At 39.1% G+C, this 22,286-nt stretch overlaps 7 protein-coding genes across 9 annotated transcripts; 5 read left to right on the top strand and 2 right to left on the bottom strand.

The window, feature by feature from the left end:
* The first annotated feature begins 1,007 nt into the window (after positions 1-1,007).
* Positions 1,008-3,053, top strand: LOC106390444 (chaperone protein dnaJ 6). The gene is made up of 6 exons (XM_013830896.3): positions 1,008-1,411; positions 1,658-1,751; positions 1,958-2,034; positions 2,160-2,216; positions 2,290-2,523; positions 2,598-3,053. Exons 1-6 carry the CDS (start codon positions 1,301-1,303, stop codon positions 2,724-2,726), a joined length of 702 nt encoding a protein of 233 aa, XP_013686350.1. The 5' UTR covers positions 1,008-1,300; the 3' UTR covers positions 2,727-3,053.
* A 511-nt stretch (positions 3,054-3,564) lies between these two features.
* Positions 3,565-4,891, bottom strand: LOC106394646 (protein PATRONUS 1-like). 2 transcript variants are annotated; one of them, XM_022698647.2, is made up of 5 exons: positions 4,746-4,891; positions 4,499-4,569; positions 4,123-4,404; positions 3,986-4,032; positions 3,565-3,901 (listed from the first exon to the last, which is right to left on the bottom strand). In XM_022698647.2, exons 2-5 carry the CDS (start codon positions 4,563-4,565, stop codon positions 3,713-3,715), a joined length of 585 nt encoding a protein of 194 aa, XP_022554368.1. In that variant the 5' UTR covers positions 4,566-4,569; positions 4,746-4,891; the 3' UTR covers positions 3,565-3,712. The 2 variants fall into 2 exon arrangements, with proteins under 2 accessions (XP_022554368.1, XP_013690668.1); XM_013835214.3 differs by having other exon boundaries at positions 4,724-4,869.
* Positions 4,892-5,118: 227 nt separating this feature from the next.
* LOC106390443 (trihelix transcription factor ASIL2) lies at positions 5,119-7,109 on the top strand. The gene is made up of 2 exons (XM_013830895.3): positions 5,119-6,711; positions 6,908-7,109. Exon 1 carries the CDS (start codon positions 5,382-5,384, stop codon positions 6,687-6,689), a length of 1,308 nt encoding a protein of 435 aa, XP_013686349.1. The 5' UTR covers positions 5,119-5,381; the 3' UTR covers positions 6,690-6,711; positions 6,908-7,109.
* A 1,618-nt stretch (positions 7,110-8,727) lies between these two features.
* Positions 8,728-16,257, top strand: LOC106390442 (COP1-interacting protein 7). 2 transcript variants are annotated; one of them, XM_013830891.3, is made up of 12 exons: positions 8,728-9,130; positions 9,472-9,542; positions 9,628-9,810; positions 9,897-9,996; positions 10,080-10,110; positions 10,512-10,548; positions 10,719-10,871; positions 11,534-12,582; positions 12,887-13,539; positions 14,555-15,629; positions 15,706-15,774; positions 15,884-16,257. In XM_013830891.3, the coding sequence occupies exons 2-12, from the start codon at positions 9,481-9,483 to the stop codon at positions 15,931-15,933; spliced, it is 3,462 nt and encodes a 1,153-aa protein (XP_013686345.1). In that variant the 5' UTR covers positions 8,728-9,130; positions 9,472-9,480; the 3' UTR covers positions 15,934-16,257. The 2 variants fall into 2 exon arrangements, with proteins under 2 accessions (XP_013686345.1, XP_013686347.1); XM_013830893.3 differs by having other exon boundaries at positions 9,321-9,542.
* On the bottom strand, positions 15,961-17,113 carry LOC106384316 (LOB domain-containing protein 24-like). The gene is made up of 2 exons (XM_013824302.2): positions 16,674-17,113; positions 15,961-16,589 (listed from the first exon to the last, which is right to left on the bottom strand). The coding sequence occupies exons 1-2, from the start codon at positions 16,824-16,826 to the stop codon at positions 16,380-16,382; spliced, it is 363 nt and encodes a 120-aa protein (XP_013679756.1). The 5' UTR covers positions 16,827-17,113; the 3' UTR covers positions 15,961-16,379.
* A 67-nt stretch (positions 17,114-17,180) lies between these two features.
* LOC106389170 (peroxisomal (S)-2-hydroxyacid oxidase GLO3) lies at positions 17,181-19,776 on the top strand. The gene is made up of 12 exons (XM_013829371.3): positions 17,181-17,302; positions 17,637-17,782; positions 17,870-17,994; positions 18,100-18,146; positions 18,259-18,336; positions 18,409-18,533; positions 18,632-18,689; positions 18,769-18,831; positions 18,921-18,990; positions 19,067-19,167; positions 19,254-19,358; positions 19,448-19,776. The coding sequence occupies exons 1-12, from the start codon at positions 17,204-17,206 to the stop codon at positions 19,625-19,627; spliced, it is 1,197 nt and encodes a 398-aa protein (XP_013684825.2). The 5' UTR covers positions 17,181-17,203; the 3' UTR covers positions 19,628-19,776.
* A 427-nt stretch (positions 19,777-20,203) lies between these two features.
* Positions 20,204-21,913, top strand: LOC106389169 (protein FLUORESCENT IN BLUE LIGHT, chloroplastic-like). The gene is made up of 4 exons (XM_013829370.3): positions 20,204-20,448; positions 20,740-20,909; positions 20,992-21,157; positions 21,230-21,913. The coding sequence occupies exons 1-4, from the start codon at positions 20,364-20,366 to the stop codon at positions 21,754-21,756; spliced, it is 948 nt and encodes a 315-aa protein (XP_013684824.1). The 5' UTR covers positions 20,204-20,363; the 3' UTR covers positions 21,757-21,913.
* The last annotated feature ends 373 nt before the right edge of the window (positions 21,914-22,286 follow it).

Raw genomic sequence — 22,286 nt, 5'->3', positions numbered from 1 at the left:
GGGTCAATGAGAAGGTGAAGAAAGCGTTTAACATGAAGGCGAAAGCTCGCTTGTTGGACACAGTCTTCAACTGGAAGGGTGACTGGATCGTGAAGGGATATGAGCGTGGCAAACCCCCTAAGCTCACCACGGATGTGTGGGATAACCTCATCCGTTATTGGCGGGATCCTGACTCCATTAGAATCGCCGAATCTTGCTCTGCCTCCCGCCAGACGGTAGATGAGCACGGCCACGGGCCGATGCTTTACTCTACGGGTCAAAAACCCCACGTTGGTGTCCGTCTGGATATGGTAATTAAATATTTAATTTAATTAATATATATATATATATATATATATATATATATATATATATATTATAACTTTTTAAAATGGTTTTTAGGCCAAAGAGACGAAAGAACTCTCGTCTTTTTTGCAATTTTACAAGAAGACCCACACGAACAAGGCGGGCCAATTTCTAGATGCTAGGTCCGAGCAGATCTTCAACGACTTGGTTGGTCACGGTGAAGACCGCCAGACCCAGCTGACCCAGCAGTCCACCAACGGATTACCCGTCACCTTATCCATATTTGAAGTGAATAGGATTTACGAAGAGGTAATTTTTTTTATTATCCATTTAATTTAACTATAACTTTTTACTAACAATATTTAATTTTTGTTTTTAAGGTTGTCCCTAAAAAAGAGGCGTACGTTGGAGATTAGTTTCGTCAACGATGTTCCGAGAGCTACATTGTCTTATGGTCAGAGACGAGATGATGAAGTCACTCAGCTGCGTAACAAGTTGGACTCGACGCGATCTGCGTTCACAGCTCGTATGAGTGGAGTTGAAGACTTCTTGGACGTTGTAACGGCCTCAAATCTGGAATGAAAGTCCTTGTCGAGGAACACATCCGACGACAAAATATGCTTTGTTGACCAAGCAAAAGAGGATGAAGAAGATAATTATTAAATTATTAATTAAAAAAAGGGGAAGGTACTAGGATAAAACATAAAAGAGATCTTTTAAGACAAGTGGTAAGAGGTTCTGGAGAGTTCCATTCCCTCTCTAACGTATGTGGGAGAGAGATAGATACAGAGAGGAGAAACCGAACCTTTTTTTCCCCCAAATTTCTTCTATGATATCATCTACGATCTCCTATCAATCCAGAAGATCGTTGCCTCGAGTCCATTGAAGCCACCAATATATAGATATTTTGGCACTGTGGCTCTGTTTTTTTTGTTGGTAGTTGAAATTCATCGAAAGAATCGATTTTTATTGTGTTTTTGTCGGTTTTGGTTTGTGGGTTTCGAGAAAGTAAGGCATGGCGTCGAACGGTAACGAGAAAGGCAACGATGATTTGTATGCTGTTATGGGTTTGAAGAAGGAATGTACCACCACGGAGCTCCGTTCTGCTTACAAAAAGCTCGCTCTTGTGAGTTTCCGTTTCGTTCCTCTTCGTGTTTTGTTCATAGAAGAAACATGATCAGTCAAAATGAATCTGATTTACCTGATCTGGAGTGTTGCATGTAATTGTAAATCGATTTGTTTTCTGTCTGGAATAGTGATAGATTCTGTGAATAAAAGATCACGCCTTTAGCTGATAGGTTTGAATTAGGCTTGTTGTGTGTGGAATCATTCCTTTTGACACTGAGCTTTGATTTGGTATGTTGTGATTTAGAGATGGCATCCAGACCGTTGTTCGTCGATGGGGGATTCGGAGTTTGTAGATGAATCAAAGAAGAAGTTTCAGGCTATCCAAGAGGCCTACTCTGGTAATTTCACCAACCTTTTTGCTTCATCTTTCTTCTCAAAGTTCTTTATTTTTTTTTAATCGTTTGATGGAACAAATGGGAGTTGATTATTGGATATTAGAAGATCCTCTATTGTTTTCTTGATATGTGCTTTTTGAAAAGTATTGTTTTATGTTTGTGAATTACGCTTTTTTTTTTTTTTTTCTTTTGTTTTGTGGACACAACAGTTCTGTCTGACTCCAACAAGAGGTTCCTCTATGACGTTGGAGCTTATAATAGTGATGATGATGATCATGACCAAAACGTAAATCTCCCCTTTTTTTGTCTTATTTTTGGTTGAAGACACAGTTCATGTCTGGTTGGTTTTGTGTTGAAAATGTATATGGCTTTTGTATGGTTATTGAACATATGAACCATGTTGTTTTGCAGGGAATGGGAGATTTTTTGAACGAGATGGCTACCATGATGAATCAGTCAAAGCCTAGTGTAAGGCAGCCTGCTTTAGTTTCCCATATGTTTGTCTTTAGACACTATTGATTGACATTTTGAGATTTGGCAGGAGAATAATTCAGGGGACAGTTTTGAACAGTTGCAAGATCTGTTTAATGAGATGTTTCAAGGAGACGCTACAGCATTCTCCTCATCTTCATCATCATGCAATGCTTCAACTTTCACTTCCTCTTGTAGCTCTGTCTTTGACACAAATGCTCAGCAGTCACCGTTTGAGACAAACTCGATGGGGATGAATGATCCTTTCGCGTTTGATCCGAGAGGTCACACCTTCTCTTTGGGGGTAATTGATATTCATAGAACCTTAATGCTCATCCTGAAGTTGCTTTGTTCTTGATGATGAAATGGGTTTTGCAGGTGGAACATCAGCGGGATTTCAAGAAGGGGAAGAACAATGGTGGGAGGAGAAACAGGAGGAAGAACAATGCTCAATCAGGTGCTCACGAAACGTCGTCGTCAAACAACTATGGAGTCCCCACTTCATAGCTATTGAAGACCATCTTTTTGATAACTTATCTCCACATTTGTCGACTAGTCACACACAAGAGGACTGGTTCTGGTCTTCTCAACAAGGATGCATCAAAAACTCCAAACGTTGTCGTTTGTAAAACTACCCTTCTCGTTCGTTCTCTTGGAACTTTTTTCCTCTCTCTCTCTCTCTCTCTCTCTCTCTCTCTCTCTCTCTCTACTATGTGTTGAATTGTTGTCTCCTAAGCAAGAGTCTTTAACAGCATTGAGATTAATGAAGTCAACGGCTTTATTATGACTAATACTTGTCCTACCATTCTTAATTAGTCATTGGTTTTCTCAGCATTTGATTATCTTATACACGTTTTTGTTTGGTATTGAATCACGCATCAGAGAGTGATGGCAATATATTATTGTTTTCAACTAATCTGAGACTGTCTTCCCACCAACTCATCAGACGGCCGACCACCACCGTCAGTGAAATTGGATACGACCTGAGACGGAGAAAGAAGAGAGCTTGGAGAGGTGGCAATGACTGTGAAAAGACTTGAAAACTGGTGGAGTTTGAGAAAGAGAGGATGCAGTCAGCCAAGGAGCTGCAGTGGATGCAATTCCTTAAATCTCAATTGTAGATGTCACGGAGTATTCAAGGGGCTGGAGAAAGGTGTTGTAAGCCTGTAAGGAGAGAGAATCAGGAGTCATCGCAGTGTCAAGGATACGGGCACTGTAAGTTAACAGTTGAAGAGACATGTGTTGATAAGACGGGATAGAGTGCTTGTTGTGGATTGTGTAAATGTGAAATTGGACGAGATGTTTAAGACTTTGTCTCAAACATTGGTAGCAGATGGAAACTGTATGAGAATGAAAAGATTCCAACTCTTTTATTTCAAGAAATCAGTTACAGAGTTGTTAAAAGTACATGAAGAACTGAGGCATCTTTAAACAAAAGATAATTGCTTGCTACTACTACTTCATCTGAAGGATGAATGAGATTGTAATGAGATTCAGAAGAGGTCTTCCTTGAGAGTGAATTCATCTGAATCAAACCGCCAAGCCAGAGGAGTGGAAGGCATCATCAAAGAGCCATGACGGACTGGGGAGCGCCATGGAGTTGAGCTCTTGAGCCAATCAGTCATCTTGGGAGATGGAATCTCTTCTGGTTCCTCACAAGTCAGATTGTTCTTACCATCCATCTGAAACCAACAAAAAGATTCATGCAAGTACTTAAAACCTCTCATAACCCAAGAGTCACACATTGAATAAGAAGAGTCAAGTACCATTTCTGTGTCATACTTGAGATGCTTTCCCTTGACGCTAGAAGAATCTGTGAAAACAAAAAAAAGAACAAGCTTAAACACAAGTTTACAAAGCAAAAGACACCAGAGCTTAGAAGACACACATCTAGTTTATTTACCATGGTGGAGTAGAATATCAGCAGAGAAGTGATCATCCCAGAGACTCTGCTGCTCTTTGATGCACTTGCTGTGATCATGCAAGAACATCTCTCCAGCTATGTTGATTTCTCCCTTTAAAGCAGTTGCAGCAGACACGAGTTGCTTGTTCTTAGAAGAAGCTTTGGGATGAGCACCAGACTTGTTTGTGATATCATTCAGAGCCTTACGAGCCCCTCCAGGTTTCTTCTTCTGACCAAGAACAGTTCCTTTGGTACTTTTCACAGAAGCAGCAGCAACACTCTCTGACATAACAAAAAGAACAAAACATTCTATCAGCACATATTTACTTTTCTGAAAAGAGAGAGAGAGAGAGAGAAAGAGAGTAAAGTTAACTACTTTTGCGATGAATCGGAGCGTTCTCGTCAGGGAAGATCATCTGTTGAAGAGTGTTCATGTTCGCCATAGATCTGCATGAAAAAGGACCAATAAGATGGAAGCAATCGTCAAAATCAATCAGTTAGAAACCCTAAACCCTAAATTTGATTCTCCAGAAAACCTAAAACACAATGATCCTCTCTGTAAATCTGAAAACTTTATGAATCAAATAACAAAGAATCTCACGATGAACGGTTGTAATCGAAACCTAAGTCAGAAGAAGCAGTTTCTTCGTGAGTTTTCTTTTGGGAGAGAGAAGTGGAGAATGTTTGACGCTAACTTTTTCGATCTTGTTTCTTTGCTTTTATCGATGATTAAAGAAGAGAGAGACCGAATCAAGCGAGAAAGTGAATTTATAGAAGAAACTAAAAAAGGTTACTAGCCGTTAAGAGCCGTTGCAGAATATTTTAAACACAGCCCAACAAGACATCGACCAGGCCCATTAATAAATACAGAAAGTATGTAACATCTTTTACATGTTACGAAGCAAATAACCGGAACAAATCAACTTAGAAGCCCAACTTAAAGCCCATTAGTCACAAAAGTAATGCATCCACGTCACCGTTCTAAAAATTTATGAGAAAACAGAAATAAAAAGAAAGTAAACCGGGCCGGCAACTTTACCGGTGACGGAATCTTACTCGGCCCTTCCAATCAGAACCCTACACGTCGACTCCCCGTATCGTCTCACGTCCATCCACGTGTCCCCTTACTCACCGACGCCGTCTCCTTCCCGTTACCCCCCCACCCCCACCCCCGAGAACAGATATTAACCCAAACCCTAACCTTATCTCTTTCCTCCACCACATTCTGACTCAGATCCGGCGATATCTCAACAACACCCATGGAGGACGAAGAGGAGATCCAATCTCGCGCCTCCTCTTCCCCCGATCCCTCTCCTTCGCCGCCGCCGGGAGGAGTCACGGTCACGGTGGCTTCGACAGGTCCGCCTTCTTATTCCCTAACTCCTCCGTCCTCCTCCTCGCAGCAGCAGAGAGATCCGAACGCGCTGGCTCTCGCGCTGCTCCCGAGCGGCGGAGGAGGAGGGGGTGGGGGTGGTAGCAGCAGCAACGGGAGAGCGAGCGGCGGCGGCGGGGGGAGGGAGGATTGCTGGAGCGAGAAGGCCACGGCGGTTCTGATCGACGCGTGGGGGGAGAGGTACATGGAGCTGAGCAGGGGGAATCTGAAGCAGAAGCACTGGAGAGAGGTGGCGGAGATCGTGAGCGGGATGGAGGATTACGGCAAGACTGCTAAGACTGATATACAGTGCAAGAACAGGATCGATACGGTGAAGAAGAAGTATAAGCAGGAGAAGGTGAGGATCTCTAGCGGCGGTGGTCGTAGCAGGTGGGTGTTTTTCGACAAGCTTGACCGGTTGATTGGTTCCACGGCGAAGATCCCGGCTATTGGAAGTCCCGGAGGTGGGTTGAATAAGATTCCTATGGGTATTCCGATGGATAGCCGTTCGAATGTGTATCATCAGCAGGTAAAGGCGCCGCCTTTTAATAATCTTGACCGGTTAATCGGAGCTACGGCTAGGGTTACAGCTTCTTCCTTTGGCGGTGGAGGAGGAGGGAATGTCCCTATGGGAATTCCGATGAGTAGCCGTTCAAGTCCGTTCGGACAGCAAGGGAGGACGCTGCCTCAACAACAGCAAGTGAGGACACTGCCTCAGCAACAGCAAGGGATGATGATGGTGAAGAGATGCAGCGAGTCAAAACGCTGGCGTTTCAGCAAGAGGAATGCTACTGATTCAGACTCGGAGGAGTCCGATGCTGCACCGATGTCTGATGATGATTCCGGTGATAGTTTACCACCTCCTCCTCTGTCCAAGAGGGTGAAGACGGAGGAGAAGAAGATGAAGCAAGAAGGTGGAAACAAGTGGAGGGAGCTAAGCCGTGCGATCATGAGATTCGGCGAAGCTTACGAGCAAACAGAGAATGCGAAACTGCAACAGGTGGTTGAGATGGAGAAAGAGAGGATGAAGTTCTTGAAGGAGATGGAGCTGCAGAGAATGCAGTTCTTTGTGAAGACTCAATTGGAGATATCAGAGATTAAAGAGCAAGGGAGGAGAATGGGTAACACTAGTAATGATCATCACAAGAGCAAAAACAACATGAATGAGATTGTCAACAAAGATGTCGGTAACTAGAGAGAGTTATAGTTTGATTCAGGTCGTAATCTACATATATTTAGATTTGAGTTTGATATTGTCGAGAAAGAAACTTATTTAGGCTTTATCATGAGTGTATTAATAGTTTGCCAAACCTTTGTTTAATTTTGTTTACATGGAACAGATTTAACTTGCGTTGGAATAGTTTTGAGATCATTATGAATAACTATTCTCTTCATTCTCCTTTTCTTGTGCAGGTTGTTAAAACCTTCTTGAGTCTCTTGAGTTTAGATCATGTGTTACTCTGAGCTGACATTTAAAACGTGATCTAAACATTTTTGGTACAGTGCAATTGCACTTTAATGTTATGCTTGGTTATTATGAGATTGACGATTTGCATGTGTACCTAAAGACATGCTAACTCTTTTTTTAATAGGATAGTTTGGGTTTACAGATTTTCTTGTATCTGAAGCCATCATCAACCACCCGTGATTTGCTATAAAAAGTAGAATGTTAGGCAAAACAACTTTGTTTCTGTGTGCTTAATTCTTATAATGTTTCCTCCTTGGGCGTTTTTAGGTTCCAGACAACTTGGCATTCACTTTAAAACTGTAATCCATAGATGACTCTAATACAATAATCATGTACACGAACTATAATCAAGTTACATTCATACTTGTTTGTAACTTAATTATAATCGATTTTTTTAGATTACGGAAGAATTATAAAAGGGAAATCTTATAGTTAGATATGTTTCTAGCTTTTTCATGGGCTCCATCATTTTGTTTAAAGTGTCTCTAAAAGTTGGCATTAAAATGGTTGCTGGTGTTAAGAGAATAAAATATTAGTAGTTTTGAGCAGAGTGGATTAAGTAGTTTATTATTTATTTTTTTGTCAATATCTATTTTAGTAGTATTTTTGTTTAAAAGTTTGAAACTGCATATACGTATTTGTATACATACATACACAAAGAGAGCGATTTTGACTCTTTCGAAACACCGAATCACAATCATCGTGCACGTTAAAATTTTTGGATCTGAAAGCTAAAGTACCAAAATACCCCCTCAATGGTTTATTGATTATTTGTGATTAAAATTAACGATCTTAACTAGATCTCGATCCGATCAGATTTTTTGTTTTCATTTATTTTTAATATATTAGTATATATTATAATATATATGTATCTATCAATTTTTAAAACATAATAAATTTACTGTATATTTTTTTCATTGAATAGATTGTTTCAAACTTTCACTTGTATTTGCATCTTCTTATATATATATATTTTCGGATTATTATTTTATTATTAAAATCGTAACTATATATATAAAGATTAGCAAAATATTATTTTATTGTCATATTTAAGGATGTTGTAGCATTTCACAAATTTAAAAAGTTTTTTTAAAATTAAACTTTTCGCTTCATAGATTTATATTATCGAGTAGATAATTTAATATTTTAGTTTTTGTTTAATTTTTAAAATAAACTATATAGTTTAAAATTTGTTTTCATTGGTTTAAGGTATTAAAGATTAATCATTGTTAGATAATATGACTTTTGTTATTTTTAAAAAATATTTATAATTTTAAAAGTTAAAGATCGATAAATATTTAAATATTTAGCATATAGAGGTATAATATTTCAATATTAAATTATATCTATTTAATTTATACTATCTATAAATCCAATTGATTAACTATTGTTTAAATCCAATTATTGATAGCCCAATAAAAATTTCTGATAGACCCAAAATTTAAATGATAAGATTATATATTAAATGTAACATGACTTTTTAATAATAAGTCCATTTTAAAAAAGAAAAATCACACATAATTTAAAGTTGTGACTTATTTTTAATATATAAGATTGACACTTTTCAGTCGAGTACTATGAATGTCAACCTACTAAAAAATCTTTTTTTGGAAAAAGTTTGAGATTAGGCAAACCCTATTTTCGGGATTTCGCATTTTACTGCCGACTATTATTTTTAATTTTTATTTAAATTTTCAAATTTTACCTTTTTATTTTGTTTTGTTTCTCACGGTAAACGGGTACTTGTCGTCAACAAAAATGGTGATTTTTCTCTGTCTGAAAAACACTCTCTCTCTTGAATCTACTTTCTCTCTCAAAAAGTAGATTTTGACAAAGAGAGAGTATACGACGGGAGGAGAGACAATGGGAGATACATCAAATCCACCACTCGGAAGCAACTAAAAAAAGAGAGTAAGAAGTTAAAGTCAAAAGAGTTTCTGAGAGATGAAACAAAACAAAACAATCGCCGCCATTGTTAGGGTTTTAAAAAGCTCCGAACTTTGTATCGAAGAATAACAAAAGCGTTGAACTTTGTATTGAAGATAAGATTCGCTTAACATAGACAAGCAGAGAAAGAGACTCGTCAATGATAGTGACTCCTCGAATTTGAATCGGAAAGAGACCCAAAGATCTCATTTTTGAATTTCCTTCCTTCCTTCTACCCACAGGTACGCGTCTCTACTATAGCCTGATCCGAGTACGACTTCACTTCAAATATTCTCATTCCCTTTTTCGATGTGGGGATCTTTTTTTTTTTTTTCTTGTTCCACTTTTGCCTTTGAATTTCGAATTCGAATTCTGGATTTTTACTGTGAATTAGATTCCATTATTGATTGGATTTTGCATGATCGGAAGCAGATCTGACAATGTGATTGATGTCAACTGTGGGAGGTTTCTATTATTGTTGTAGTGTGTCTTTAAGTTGAGATTGGTTCCTCTTTAGCATTGTGGCTCTTTAAAATCGACAGCTGTCTTTTACTTTTTTATCTGTTTGTTGGGTATGTGAAAGGGGGAGAAGATGAGACCAGCTGCTGTACCTCTTGACTATGCTGTCTTCCAACTCTCCCCAAAGCGCTCAAGGTACTAACTAGTATTTGGAGATGGCTTCTTCGTTTTCATTGTTTTGGGATTTTTCAAAGATATTTTCTTTTCTTTTACTGGGCAGATGTGAGTTGTTTGTCTCTACTGCGGGGAACACTGAGAAGCTTGCTTCTGGACTGGTGAAACCCTTTGTTGCTCATTTGAAAGTCGCTGAAGAGCAGGTCGCCAGGGAAGCTCAGTCTATAAGGCTTCAAGCTGAAAGCAGCGAGAATGCTGGAACTTGGTTTACTAAAGGGACACTCGAGAGGTTTTGATTCCGTTTGATGTACAAGTTTTAGTGGAGTGGAACTCATTGCCTGCTAATTTTCCTTGTTTGCTTACTATGTTTTATAGGTTTGTACGGTTTGTTAGTACCCCAGAGGTTATGGAATTGGTTAGCTCTTTGGATGAGGAAATGTCTCAGTTAGAGGCTGCCCGGAAAATATATGGCGAGGTACTTGAACCTCTTTTAATTTCGAGAAAGCAAATGATGTGTTAAGTTAACTTGAGATTGATTTTGCTAATATCTTGCTTTAGGGGACTGGTGATCAGCGACCTGGTTCAAAAGGTATGCATACTGTTTACTTGTTTGTATTTGTATATTCTGGTACACGTACCGTCCCTAAGAAATTGGCGGTTAACGATTAGAGTTGTGATGTGAATTGTGATGCTGGTAACTCATTAATGGACGCTAGAAAAGTATCTTTCTATAGACCATCATTGTGCCTCTTTCGATTAGTCTGTTATACTTGGCTGTGTTTACAATATGGAAATTAAGAATCTAACTGCCAAATATGAGAAAAGCATCTACAGGGCACCTTTTGAGTTATGAATGGCATTGTGAAATTTAGAATCTGAAGGCACTGTAGTTCTATTTTTATCCACAAAGGTCTATCAGATATATTCTATTACATGTTAGTAGTCTTTCTCTTGCTTTGGTATAATCTGGCTAAACCTTTCTTCGTTCAGATGGCACGGAAACTACAACAGCAGCTGATGTGACAAAGTAAAGTCCTAACCTTTCTTGCTATTTACTTTTGATAAAAATTATGAATACATAGCCAAATTAATCTATTAATGTTTGTTCTGTTAACTGTGCGAATTTGCTTTATTTTACATCTCTTATGCACTCTTGAAATGTGTAACGCTGAATCTTTTTATTTTCTGTCTTTCCAGGAAGGAGCTACTTAGAGCTATTGATCTACGGCTTGCAGCGGTTAGACAGGACTTGGCAACTGCTTGTAATCGTGCATCAGCTGCTGGTTTCAACCCAGTCACTGTCCCCGAACTTAGTCAATTTGCTGATCGATTTGGGGCCAATCGCTTGAAGTAAGTCCTAAGATATCCTTTACCTTTATCTCCTCTAATATTATTTGCCAGGTCTTTCCTGTTGCTTTGCCCTATGTGTGTGCCCCTTTTACACGCAAGAAGACTAGACAACAATTACGTCACCTTGTCTAATTTATCTGAGCTTAAACCAAAAAGATTGGGGCTGTAATTTAAGTTGTAGCTTTTCATAGTTGTATCTATCAAATTTTACATTTTTTTACTTTTTTGTTTTTGCTTATGCTTGCTATGTAGACCATTCAAGCAAGGTTTCTTGGTTTATTACCCTCTGCCACTGATCCCTCTTTTGAATTTTGGACTTTGTGATAACACCTGTTTAGCCTATGATCACCATAACCACATGTTTATATAGTCTCCTATATGTCTTACGTTTAAATGTTTAGGCCTTGATGCATGCGCTTTTCCATAAACAGAAACCCATCATGCTCTAATTTAGGTAGGTTTGGTCTGATAGACACTTGAGACCTACTGGTAGGTGGATGAACATGATTATAAAGGACTAGAATGCCTAACTGTATTAAAAGAATTCAATTTCTTAACCCTGGAGAATTATCTCACTTTTTAGAATATATTTTGGCTTTCAACTTAGTTAGCTACCTGTTATGAGTACTCTGATCATGCTTGGTCTGCTATACTTATTGCAGTGAAGCATGCGCCAAGTTTATCGCACTTTTCCAGAGAAGGCCAGAGCTTATGAGCTCTTGGAGGTTCAATCAGGAAGAAGAAGCTATACGTTCATCTTGGGAATCTGATATGTCAATTGATGATCCCAGTGAAGACCCATCCAGAAACCTACCAACTAATAGAACCCAACAACATAGAGAACATCAAACTGGTATGCAAGAAGCAAAGGTGATGCCACAAAGTAGTCATGATGAAAAGGATGAAGAAGAGGAAAAAATCCCTGTGCAAAATGAGCCATTAGCAAGCCAGACTAAGCAGCTCACGAGACGGCTCAGCGTGCAGGAGAGGATCAACCTATTTGAAAACAAGCAGAAAGAAAGCTCCGGAGGGAAAACAGCTGTGGTGAAATCCACTGAGCTGAAAAGGCTCTCTTCTGATTTATCATCTTCTGTGCGGAGATGGAGTGGTGCTAGTGACATGAGCATTGATTTGGGAAATGATAGGAAGGATGGTACTGGTGATAGTCCATTGTGCACTCCCCCGGCTTCATCAGTGTCCAAAGATGGAAGTGGTATATCTTCAAAACAATCTGTCGGCTACAAGCAGACCGGATTGAGTCATGTTGAGAGCTCTCACAGGACTGCAGACGAATGTAGCTCCAACAATCTTGGTGACAAGGAGGTAAACTTGAACATGCCATCGAGCACGGGTAGCCAAGTGGGACATCAAGGAAATTCACAGGATAGTTTATTGGAGAAAAGTTCCAAGTTTCCATACAATGAAAAAAGTACCAGAGAGACTTCTGATTACTCAGAGAATGCAAATAGAGATGATGATGATGAATCTGATAACAAAACGGGAGACTCTGAATCAAATAAGCAGGACCAAATACAGTTTAGAGATCCTCGGAGTCATCCTTTGTCTACGTTACAGCAGTTAAGTGGTGCTGAATCTAATTTCACAAGTGTTCGGAGCAATGGAGGAACTGCAGAGTCTCCTAGGAAAGAACCGTTGGCTAGGCAATCACCACCAGTTGAGGATCGCCAGAGAAAGACACAAGTCTATGGAGGTCAGTAAAGTTAAAAATGTGTTGGTCTTTCCTTTATATGCATTTTCTTATATTGAGACACAAGTCTATGGTTTCTTCCTTGTTTTTCTAATGCTTGAAAATGATCATGATTCATGACTGTTGAAGTATTCTTTTTTATTATTAAACAGTTAGAGTCTGAGAATAGGTAAACGACTAATTCTCAATCGTGATAACGTGCCTAGATTCTTTTCTAGACTTGTACATTTTCTTTATATCCTGACTTGGACAAAATGGGAAAATTTAGCAATCTTCTGGTTATTTTTCTTGCACCATCGTCTTTTAGGTTCTGAACAGATGAAAAGACCGCAAGGTAGAAGGGGTGAAGGTTCCGAGACTGATACTATGAGCCAAGTGTCCCCACCAGAGCAAGTTCAAAGGGCTAGAGCGTTTAAGGGAAGCCAAGAGTTGAATGATGAGTTGAAAGTTAAAGCAAACGAGCTTGAAAAGCTATTTGCTGAACACATGCTCCGTGTGCCGGGGGATCAATCCAGTTCTGTCCGTAGAGGTAAGCCACAGGCTGCCACTTCACAGCCTAGAAGACCAGTAGCAGAGGATCAGAAGACTCCAGCAACGCCAACTTTAAGCTCAAATGATGAAGACAAGTTCAAAACTCCGCCAACAATGAAGATGGTCGGTAACAATGACTATGGAGATAATACCACAAGGCAAAAACTTCCAGAGATCAGCTTTTCAGATAATTCTAGAGGAAAGTCCTATGAGAAGTATATGCAGAAGAGAGACGTGAAGCTCAAGGAAGACTGGAGTTTGAGAAGGTCCGAGAAGGAAGCCAAGTTGAAGTTGATGCAGGATATACTTGATCGCAGTAACGCTGAGATGAAAACCAAATTTTCTCAGTCTAAGGCAAAAGACTCAGATGCTCGACGTGCAGAGAAGCTTGTGTACTTCAATTCTAGGCTGAGTGCTAAAAAGGATCAGGTATACGTCACTATATTCTGAAATTTTTACTTTGGCCTGAGGTTTCGTCTGAAATGAACCGAAAATAAATTCGGTTTGTTTTGGTTTTCAGTTAATTTTGGTTTTATAATTTTCCCGAAATAACCAGTTTTTGGGATTGCGGGTAGTAGCCCTGGGACGGATCCGGATATCCGGTAAATTTAGGGTATCCGGATCCGGATCCGTCGGATCCGTGGATTTAATATCCGGATCCGGATTCGTGGTTTCCGGATATCCGAAAGTCTCGATATTCTATTATCCGCGGATATCCGGATCCGGATCCGGATCCGTCAAAATAATTAAAAATAATTTTTTTAACAAAAAATACTAATTTTTTTAAACATAATACATAAATTAAAATATTTATAAATATATTTATATATGTTTATAATATTGTAAAAACTAAAATATAATATTATAAGATTAATTCATGTATAAATATTAATATATCAAATATAAATATTAATAAAATTTAAAAATTTAATGTATTTTAAAAATACGGATCCGGATCCGGATTCGGTTTGCACGGATCCAAGATTTTACTATCCGGATTCGGATCCGGGCACCCCGGATATCCTATTTTCGGAGCGGATCCGGAGCGGATCTCGGATCGAATCCGGATCTCGGATCGAATCCGGATCTCGGATAATAAGTCCCAGGCCTAGCGGGTAGATTTCGGTATAATTATTTTAAAAAATTCCTATAATTTCGGTTAAAGCCGGTTATTTTCGGTTGATTTGTTTCGGTTTTTGGGTTATTTTCGGGCTTTCGATTATTTATCTATTTATTTTTTGAAAAAAATCACAAACCAAACCAAAAACTGAATTATTTTTCAAAAATCATACCAAACTCAAAACGGTAACCGAACCGAAAACCAAAAATCTTGGTTCGGCTGGTCTGGTTCGGACAAAATCCGCAGGCCTAGTTTTACACCTATTCATGGGTGAAATATAATTATTTGTTTCCTAAGAAGTTTGATAATGTAATGACTTGACAGCATCCAATTAGCTCATTCCTCACTGAAGAAGATGAAGATGTTTCCAGGAGCATCCAGAACAAGAAGCTACAACAAAACAAAACTAGTTCCTTGACTGCTCGAACCACTGCTACATCATCAGCTTCACGCTCTTCAGCGAAAGTTTCTACACCAAGTGCCGTTAGGCGGAGAGGACAAGACAAACTTCTTGCACAGTCAGTCCCTAACTTCGCCGAGTTCAAGAAGCAGGAAGGGATGATGAAACCAGCCTCGGGAGTTGGAAGAAATGGTGTCCGCTCACAGGCGAGAAGCTCTGTTAGACCGAAGGCTGTAACTGAAGAAGAGAAGCCAAGAAGGCCGGCAAGTATCAGAAAAGGTGCTGCTGAAGAAGCTGCAGAGCTGGCAGATGTTTCTCAGTTGAAGTCAGAGGATGGTGTTTGTGTACCTTTGAATCTTGATAAGGCTTCAGAAGGATCGGATGCATCAGAGGAAATGGAAAAGGAGGAGATGGAAGAAGTGGTTGATGACGCAGAAGCTGAAGCTTTCACGGATGCAGAGAACGAGAAGCCAAGACTTAGTCAAGAGTTTGAAGAATGGGGTGGTAATGGTGAATCTAATTCTCAGCTTGAGCCTGATTCAAATGCTGAAGTGTCTACTGCTAGGCATCATCAAACCATCGGTTCGTTTCTGGATTCACATGCTACAGTGGAGGACTCACCAGTGGGTAGTCCTGCTTTCTGGAACTTGTCTTCCCTCAACCATACAGAGAATGATACAACTCTGATGAGGAAGAAATGGGGAGGAGCTGCTGCTCAGAAACGCGTTGGTGGTGGCAATAATCCATCTCAGAGCCAGTGCCAGCAGGATGTGACGAAAGGGTTGAAGAGGCTGTTGAATTTTGGAAGGAAGAACCGTGCGGCTGAGAATTTGGCTGATTGGATCTCTGCTACTACCTCTGAAGGGGATGATGATACTGAAGACGGAAGAGATCTTGCGAATCGATCATCAGAAGACTTGAGGAAGTCGAGGATGGGTTTTTTACAGACGCAGGCCTCTGATGATAGCTTCAACGAGAGTGAGCTATTCAATGAACAAGGTAACAACCTTTTTGGTTCTCAATAATAGAGTGAGAAAATGATTTCTCATTATGTTCATCTTGATGTTAATTTCAGCCCAAAACACAAGTGCACCGTTAAGCTTTAAACTGAAGGAGGATCAGGCGTCAGGAACTTCTGTAAAAGGTAATCTTCCCAACCATTCTTTACTCTCCATACTTTTACTGTTAGCTATATCCTTTTAACTGTTAGCTATATGCTTTTAACTGACTTTTAACCGTTATGTTTATTGCAGCACCAAGGTCATTCTTTTCACTCTCCAATTTTCGTAGCAAAGGGAAATGATTAGAGAGACCAAAGGTTCATAGGATCCAAGCAAATGAAAGATAACACATGATTCACATCGCAGACAGTGGCACGACACACGAGTGTTGAAGAGTGAAATGATCTGAGATATTACGTGCTCTTTGTTTCCAGGTCAATGTATCATAATCATCCTTTACTCTGATAGTGGTTGAGCCTACGTTTGTAAATTTGTATCAAACCGGAAACATGTCCTTATCGGTTTGGTATCGATGTGATTTTGGTAGTACAAACAAAAGGGTGGCAATGTTTATTTAACCAGTTTGTATACTGTCGAAAGATAATTTCATTCTAGGTACTACATTATCAATCACCCAAGACAAATATGGAATTTAAAGATTTAGCAATGGGACACAGAAAGAGTGATTAAATAAGAGATTTTATTTGGAAAATTATAGAAAAATATAGATGAAACTGAGAAATTACATTTAAGTTGAGAGATTTGTGTGTTGGCTATGTTTGGTTTGAGCAACAGCAATCTCAGCTTGAGTTTTGGCCAAAAGGGTTTGAGTTTTCTGAATTTGAGTTTGGAGTAAAGAAATGATCCCAACACATCCATAAACAGGATCATCTACTCTGCATTTTGCTTCAAAGGACAAAGATTCCACTGCTTCAGCTCTTGTCTGAACAGGAAGTTGCTGTCAAAAGATCCACCATCAATATTTTTAATACAAGGGGAAACAGATACAGATATATATACACACGAAGACTTTATATTATACCTGAAGCATTTTGGAAACGTTGCCAGCACCATAGATTCTGTGGATACATGCAAATTTATGAGGATCACTTGGAGGGAAATAAGGTGAGAAAATGCAATCTTTTGGACATTTTCTTCTCAGATATTTGCAGGCAGCACATCTTTTAGGATTCATTTACAAGAGAAAGAAATATACCACAAAGATTATGAAAATCTAAGAACAAGGATTCGTCTTATTTGTATTCTTCTTAGTTTCCTTTTTCTTTTCCAATGATCCAACGGCTACTTTCCAGTTTATGAAAATTTTGAGGACATTTACATAAGGTAAGACCATTGAATGTTGATTCTCATTTTTTGTGACTAATTAGTAGAATATTACCGTTTGAAACCATTCTCTCACAAAACTTCTACGTTTCTGTTACTTGTGAATAATCTTGATTTCATGACCAACAAGTAACCGTTGACGTCCTTATTCATATGGGTTACTAATTTATTGAGCCGACCAATTTTATCTATATGGGCCGTAACACTCTGGAGGAGTTAGAGGGTCGCATGATTCAGTATCATGATAAGATATTGAGATCAATGTTATATACTTTACAAGAAATAGCGTTGACCTTACTTTATCTGCATCTGGGTTTCTTCAGATATGTGAGTACTTTCTACTACATTCAACTCTTATATCATATATTATGTTTCTTTTTAAATTACTTCTGACAACCTTAATGATCTTTAGCCAATAGTAGCTATTTGTTGTTGTTTCAAGAACTTAGCCACTTTCATTTGAAGTAGACGAATCAAGTCTATGGATATACTTTGGTGTTAAGGACTGGTCCTTGTCTGGTTCACATCAAAGTAATGATAAGAAAGGCCTATTAAAAAGATTTGATCATCTCTGTTTAAATCTTTGATGTAAGAGGAAAGGTTCTCGTATGGTTATATTATAGCAGTATTTGAGTTTCTTTCTTTTGATATGATATTATAGATAGAGATGGACCAAATAGTAAACGTGAATGAGTTTCAAGAGCTGGCGAGACAGGCTCTCCCTAAGATGTACTATGACTTCTATAGCGGAGGAGCAGAGGATCAACACACCCTCAAGGAAAACATGGAAGCTTTCAGTAGAATCATGTAACATATCCATAGCAGTTATCCTTTTAAGTTAAGTGGGTGACAACCTAGTGACTCCCTCTTTTTTTGGTGTGCTGTGATGTTCAGGTTTAGGCCTCGAGTTCTCGTTGATGTGACCAAGATAGATATGTCTACCAGAATCTTGGGTTATCCTCTCTCAGCTCCTATCATGATTGCTCCAACAGGAAGTCATGGGTTGGCTCATCCAGAAGGTCTCTCTGTTTCTCTTATGTTTCATAACTTTGTATAACAATATATATATATACGCAGTTGTTAGATTTGGAACTGATTTATTTATCTTTTGTCTTTTATGTTAGGAGAAACCGCCACTGCTAAAGCTGCAGCTGCGTGTAACACTATCATGGTACTAAGATGTTTATAGAATAGGAACACATGTTTTGCACTATGTTTAGGTTTTGAGGTGATGAATATAGTTTTTTTTTTTTTTTTTTTCTGGTTGTGTGAATGAATTTCAGATAGTATCAAGTATGTCTTCATGCACTCTTGAGGAGGTTGCCTCCAGTTGTAACGCGGTTCGGTTTTTTCAATTATATGTAAGTACACTCAATATCTGAATCTTTTAGCTTTTGACACCAGTTCTTAGTTGGCTCTGATATGTTTTGTAGGTGTTTGAGAGACGCGATGTAAGTGCTCAGGTGGTGAGAAGGGCTGAGAGAGCTGGATACAAGGCCATAGTTTTGACTGTTGATGTTCCTAAACTTGGTAGAAGGGAAGCAGATATAAAGAACAAGTTAACACTCTCACATGAATTAGCTTCTTTTACTTTCCTTCTAGTCTATCTAATAAAACATAGTTTGTGAATTGGTATTTTCAAACTTCTTTCTGTAGAATGATAGCACCGAAGCTGTGGAACTTCGAAGGTTTATTTTCAACCAAAGTCAAACCTGTGAGTCGTAGTAGTATAGCTTGAGCTTAAGGTTCATTGATTCACATTACATGTTGTTGATGTGATAACTTGTTTTCAGAGTGATGGTTCAGGGGTTGAAGCCTTAGCCTCTCGTGCTCTTGATGCTTCTTTAAACTGGAAGGTAACAAGCTTGTGAATGGATGATTCTATTGTGTGTCCATGAGAATGCGAGTGTATTCCTTATAGAGTTTGCACTGCAAAAATGTTTAGGACATTGAGTGGTTAAGATCTATTACAAAGTTGCCAATACTAATCAAAGGAATACTAACACGTGAAGACGGTAAGATCACTATCTCATACTCCATTATGTAGCATGTGCGTGTGACATCATACTATATAACTGATTATATTGGCAGCTCTTAAGGCTGTTGAAGCAGGTGTAGATGGAATAATTGTATCCAACCATGGGGGTCGCCAGCTTGACTATTCTCCAGCTACAATAACTGTTTTAGAAGAGGTAAACCAATCAAATTAACCTTGCTTTTGAACATACTTACTCTTCTTAACGAACAAACTTTTTTGTTTTTGTGTCTGAAACTGCAGGTTGTTCATGTTGTTAAAGGTAGGATTCCGGTTTTGCTTGATGGAGGAGTGAGACGAGGAACAGATGTTTTCAAAGCGCTGGCGCTAGGAGCTAAAGCTGTTCTTGTAAGCTTTTGAGTAGTGTTGTGGTTTGGGACTTGGTATACATCTTTCAAGTTGATTTAGTGACACTATTTGGTTTGGTGGTGATGCAGATAGGGAGGCCTGTAGTGTATGGGCTTGCAGCTAAGGGTGGAGATGGAGTGATGAAAGTGATTGAGATGTTGAAGAATGAGTTTGAGTTAACTCTGGCACTCTCTGGTTGTGCCACCATTGGTGACATTACCAGAAACCACGTTAGGACTGAGGATGAGAGACTTAAATCTAACCTCTGATCCTATTAAAAAGGCTGACACTGAATCAGTTGAAAGTTGAAACAAACAATATATACTCAATCTTGATCATTTTTATGTACTTAAAAAACATATTGATGAAAATGTTGTCTCACAAGTCACAATAATGAGCTACGTTTTTTTCCTCCTTACAAAACTGTGTTGAGTGCATAAAATGGCAGCAATAATCATGATTTGATCCTAATCTCTAGTAATGCCCTATTCAATACAAAAATCTCTGGTCCAGTATGCTGCTTATACTCTACAGAACCTGGATTCAGTCTATACTCAATCTTGATCATTTTGTAATGTACTTAAAACATATGATATGAAACAATGATGAGTTATGTTTTCTGTTCATGCTTACCGTCTTCACGTGTGATATAGTTCATACATAATGCAAATAATTGATACGTAATGCTCTGTTGGACTGCAACCTGTGAGTTAACTAATGTTCATGTAAAAGATTTTTACCAGTTTTTGACAAGATTCAGGACTTGAAGCGTCTTGGGATCTAGAGCACATGATGCTTTGTTTAGCTCTGGAAGGTGGTATATAATCTTGCGAACACAGTAGTTGTCATGAAACGCCGCGTTTTGAACTCCTCAAGGTCTGTGAGTGTAATTAAGCGAAACAGTGTGTGGGGTGCAGTCTCATCACCGCTGATTAAATATTATTTTGTTGTTTGGATAAATAAATAAAATAAAAACTCAGCAAAACGTCATCAGCCGAGCGGAAGATGGCGGCGATTATCCGGTGCTGCTCCTCCTTCTCTCATACTTCCGGCGTCCGTACTCCGCCGCACGAAAATTCTCGAGGTCCAGGTTAGCTCATCGTTTCACCCAATTCAGATTCTCAGTTGCTTTGTGTTGTGACTTGTGAGTGATCCTCTTTTCGAAGTCACTTATGATTAAGCTATTTAGGGAATTGTTTGGTCTCCGAGAAGAACGCAATATGTTCAGGGAAGTAGCTAGTGTATGGTTTAGGATAATGGACGAAGAAAATGGTTTGCTTTGGGCAAAAACAAAAACATAAAAAAAAATATCAAAATCAAAATCAAAATTTTGCCATATTAACATTGGTTTGTAGTTAAAGCATGCTTTTTTTTTTTCCAGAGACTGGGAAGTTAGCAAAACCTATTGGCTACTCCTTAGTCAGAACGCCTGGAGCACACCATCTTATCTCCAAGATTAAACCTTTGTCTACCAACAACCCCTATGAGCGTGAAAGCCAAACACCATTTGGCAGCAGCTTTGAAACTTTTGAAAAATTATCATCTTTTGAGGTATGTGTAACAAACCTATGAGTTTTATGTTCCTTGAATATTGTGATAGTAAGTAAGCCTTTAGACATCGATTGTGTCGCAGGGATTTGGGAAGCTCAAGTTACCTGTGATGGCAGTGTTGTTGACAAACTCCCTTCTCATGGGTACACCCCTCGAAGCGTTGGCTGCTGAGATATGCGAGCCAGAGAGTTCCATCTTCAACATGCCGGTTTTGTTGCTTGTAGCACTTGTTGGAGCCACTGTTGGAGGTTAGTAACGCCCTCTTTCTTCTGTATACGCTTCTACATAACTGTACTTTTAATAACACTTTTTTCATCCAGGGTTGGTTGCTCGGCAGAGGAAAGGGGAGTTACAGAGGCTGAACGAACAGCTACGACAGATCAACACAGCCCTTCGGAGACAAGCGAAAATCGAGTCTTACGCACCGGGGTTAAGCTATGCACCTGTAGGAGCTAGAATCCCATCAGAGAGTGAGATCATTGTGGACCCAAAGAAACAAGAGTTGATCTCCAAGCTGAAAACAGGGAAGACCTTTCTGAGGAATCAAGAGCTAGAGAAAGCTTTTTCAGAGTTCAAGATCGCTTTGGAACTTGCGCAGAGTCTCGGAGACCCCATCGAAGAGAAGAAAGCTGCCAGAGGGTTAGGCGCTTCGCTGCAGCGTCAAGGGAAGTATAGAGAAGCTATACAGTATCACAACATGGTTCTGGCTATCTCGAATAGGGAAGGAGAAGATTCTGGGAGCACTGAAGCGTATGGAGCTATTGCAGATTGTTATACTGAGCTGGGAGATCTTGAGAAAGCTGGGAGTTACTATGACACCTACATTGCTCGGTTAGAGACTGACTGATTCATTCGCATTGTCTTTTTTTTTGTCTGTTTGTTGTGTTCATGTCAAATCACATGAAATGGAGATGTCAGAATCCCTTTTTGAATGTAATTTTGTTTGTCATACAATCCACAGCTAAGCACACAACTGCAGTAAAAGAGTTTTGAGTTTGGTGAAACATCAGAAACAATCAGAATCATTAGGCTAGACGATCATTTGTTTTACAACAAAGTAGAATTTGCTAACAAGGAGTTTAATCAAGCATGAGAACTTAAGCTTTGATGTAATGCAACAAAAAAGTTGAAAGTGACATACATCCCACGGAGACAGAAGCATTGATCATCCACACTTCTCTAGAAACAAACAAACAAACAAAATGAAAATTTTCGAAAAACTTGCTTGATGGCAATCACTTTTGGACGGCCAATTATACTCAATTGTCATTGCTTCAATCTTGGTGACAAACCAGTCGGGGTCCAAGCCCATTTATAAACGACGTCGTTGCTCCCATGGGACCCCACCAATGCGTGTAATAACGGGTAAGTAAAGTC

Source organism: Brassica napus, chromosome C3, assembly GCF_020379485.1.
Source record: "Brassica napus cultivar Da-Ae chromosome C3, Da-Ae, whole genome shotgun sequence".
NCBI classification, from domain to species: Eukaryota; Viridiplantae; Streptophyta; class Magnoliopsida; order Brassicales; family Brassicaceae; genus Brassica; species Brassica napus.
This window is presented reverse-complemented; position numbering and strand designations above follow the sequence as displayed.

Excerpts from the sequence above, each read along its gene's own strand:
- LOC106390442 (XM_013830891.3), top strand. The coding sequence starts at position 9,481 with ATGAGACCAGCTGCTGTACCTCTTGACTATGCTGTCTTCCAACTCTCC. Across the intron at positions 12,583-12,886 it reads AAAGACACAAGTCTATGGAG|GTTCTGAACAGATGAAAAGA; the intron begins GTCAGTAAAGTT and ends ATCGTCTTTTAG. Across the intron at positions 15,630-15,705 it reads TGAGCTATTCAATGAACAAG|CCCAAAACACAAGTGCACCG; the intron begins GTAACAACCTTT and ends TGTTAATTTCAG.
- LOC106384316 (XM_013824302.2), bottom strand. The coding sequence starts at position 16,826 with ATGAATCCTAAAAGATGTGCTGCCTGCAAATATCTGAGAAGAAAATGT. Across the intron at positions 16,590-16,673 it reads ACGTTTCCAAAATGCTTCAG|CAACTTCCTGTTCAGACAAG; the intron begins GTATAATATAAA and ends ATCTTTTGACAG.
- LOC106390443 (XM_013830895.3), top strand. The coding sequence starts at position 5,382 with ATGGAGGACGAAGAGGAGATCCAATCTCGCGCCTCCTCTTCCCCCGAT.
- LOC106389169 (XM_013829370.3), top strand. The coding sequence starts at position 20,364 with ATGGCGGCGATTATCCGGTGCTGCTCCTCCTTCTCTCATACTTCCGGC. Across the intron at positions 20,449-20,739 it reads CGAAAATTCTCGAGGTCCAG|AGACTGGGAAGTTAGCAAAA; the intron begins GTTAGCTCATCG and ends TTTTTTTTCCAG. Across the intron at positions 20,910-20,991 it reads AAAAATTATCATCTTTTGAG|GGATTTGGGAAGCTCAAGTT; the intron begins GTATGTGTAACA and ends ATTGTGTCGCAG.
- LOC106390444 (XM_013830896.3), top strand. The coding sequence starts at position 1,301 with ATGGCGTCGAACGGTAACGAGAAAGGCAACGATGATTTGTATGCTGTT. Across the intron at positions 1,412-1,657 it reads CTTACAAAAAGCTCGCTCTT|AGATGGCATCCAGACCGTTG; the intron begins GTGAGTTTCCGT and ends GTTGTGATTTAG. Across the intron at positions 2,035-2,159 it reads ATGATGATCATGACCAAAAC|GGAATGGGAGATTTTTTGAA; the intron begins GTAAATCTCCCC and ends GTTGTTTTGCAG.
- LOC106389170 (XM_013829371.3), top strand. The coding sequence starts at position 17,204 with ATGATTCAGTATCATGATAAGATATTGAGATCAATGTTATATACTTTA. Across the intron at positions 18,690-18,768 it reads TTTCAACCAAAGTCAAACCT|AGTGATGGTTCAGGGGTTGA; the intron begins GTGAGTCGTAGT and ends ACTTGTTTTCAG. Across the intron at positions 18,832-18,920 it reads ATGCTTCTTTAAACTGGAAG|GACATTGAGTGGTTAAGATC; the intron begins GTAACAAGCTTG and ends AAAAATGTTTAG.
- LOC106394646 (XM_022698647.2), bottom strand. The coding sequence starts at position 4,565 with ATGGCGAACATGAACACTCTTCAACAGATGATCTTCCCTGACGAGAAC. Across the intron at positions 4,033-4,122 it reads TGATATTCTACTCCACCATG|ATTCTTCTAGCGTCAAGGGA; the intron begins GTAAATAAACTA and ends TTGTTTTCACAG. Across the intron at positions 3,902-3,985 it reads TCAAGTATGACACAGAAATG|ATGGATGGTAAGAACAATCT; the intron begins GTACTTGACTCT and ends TGTTGGTTTCAG.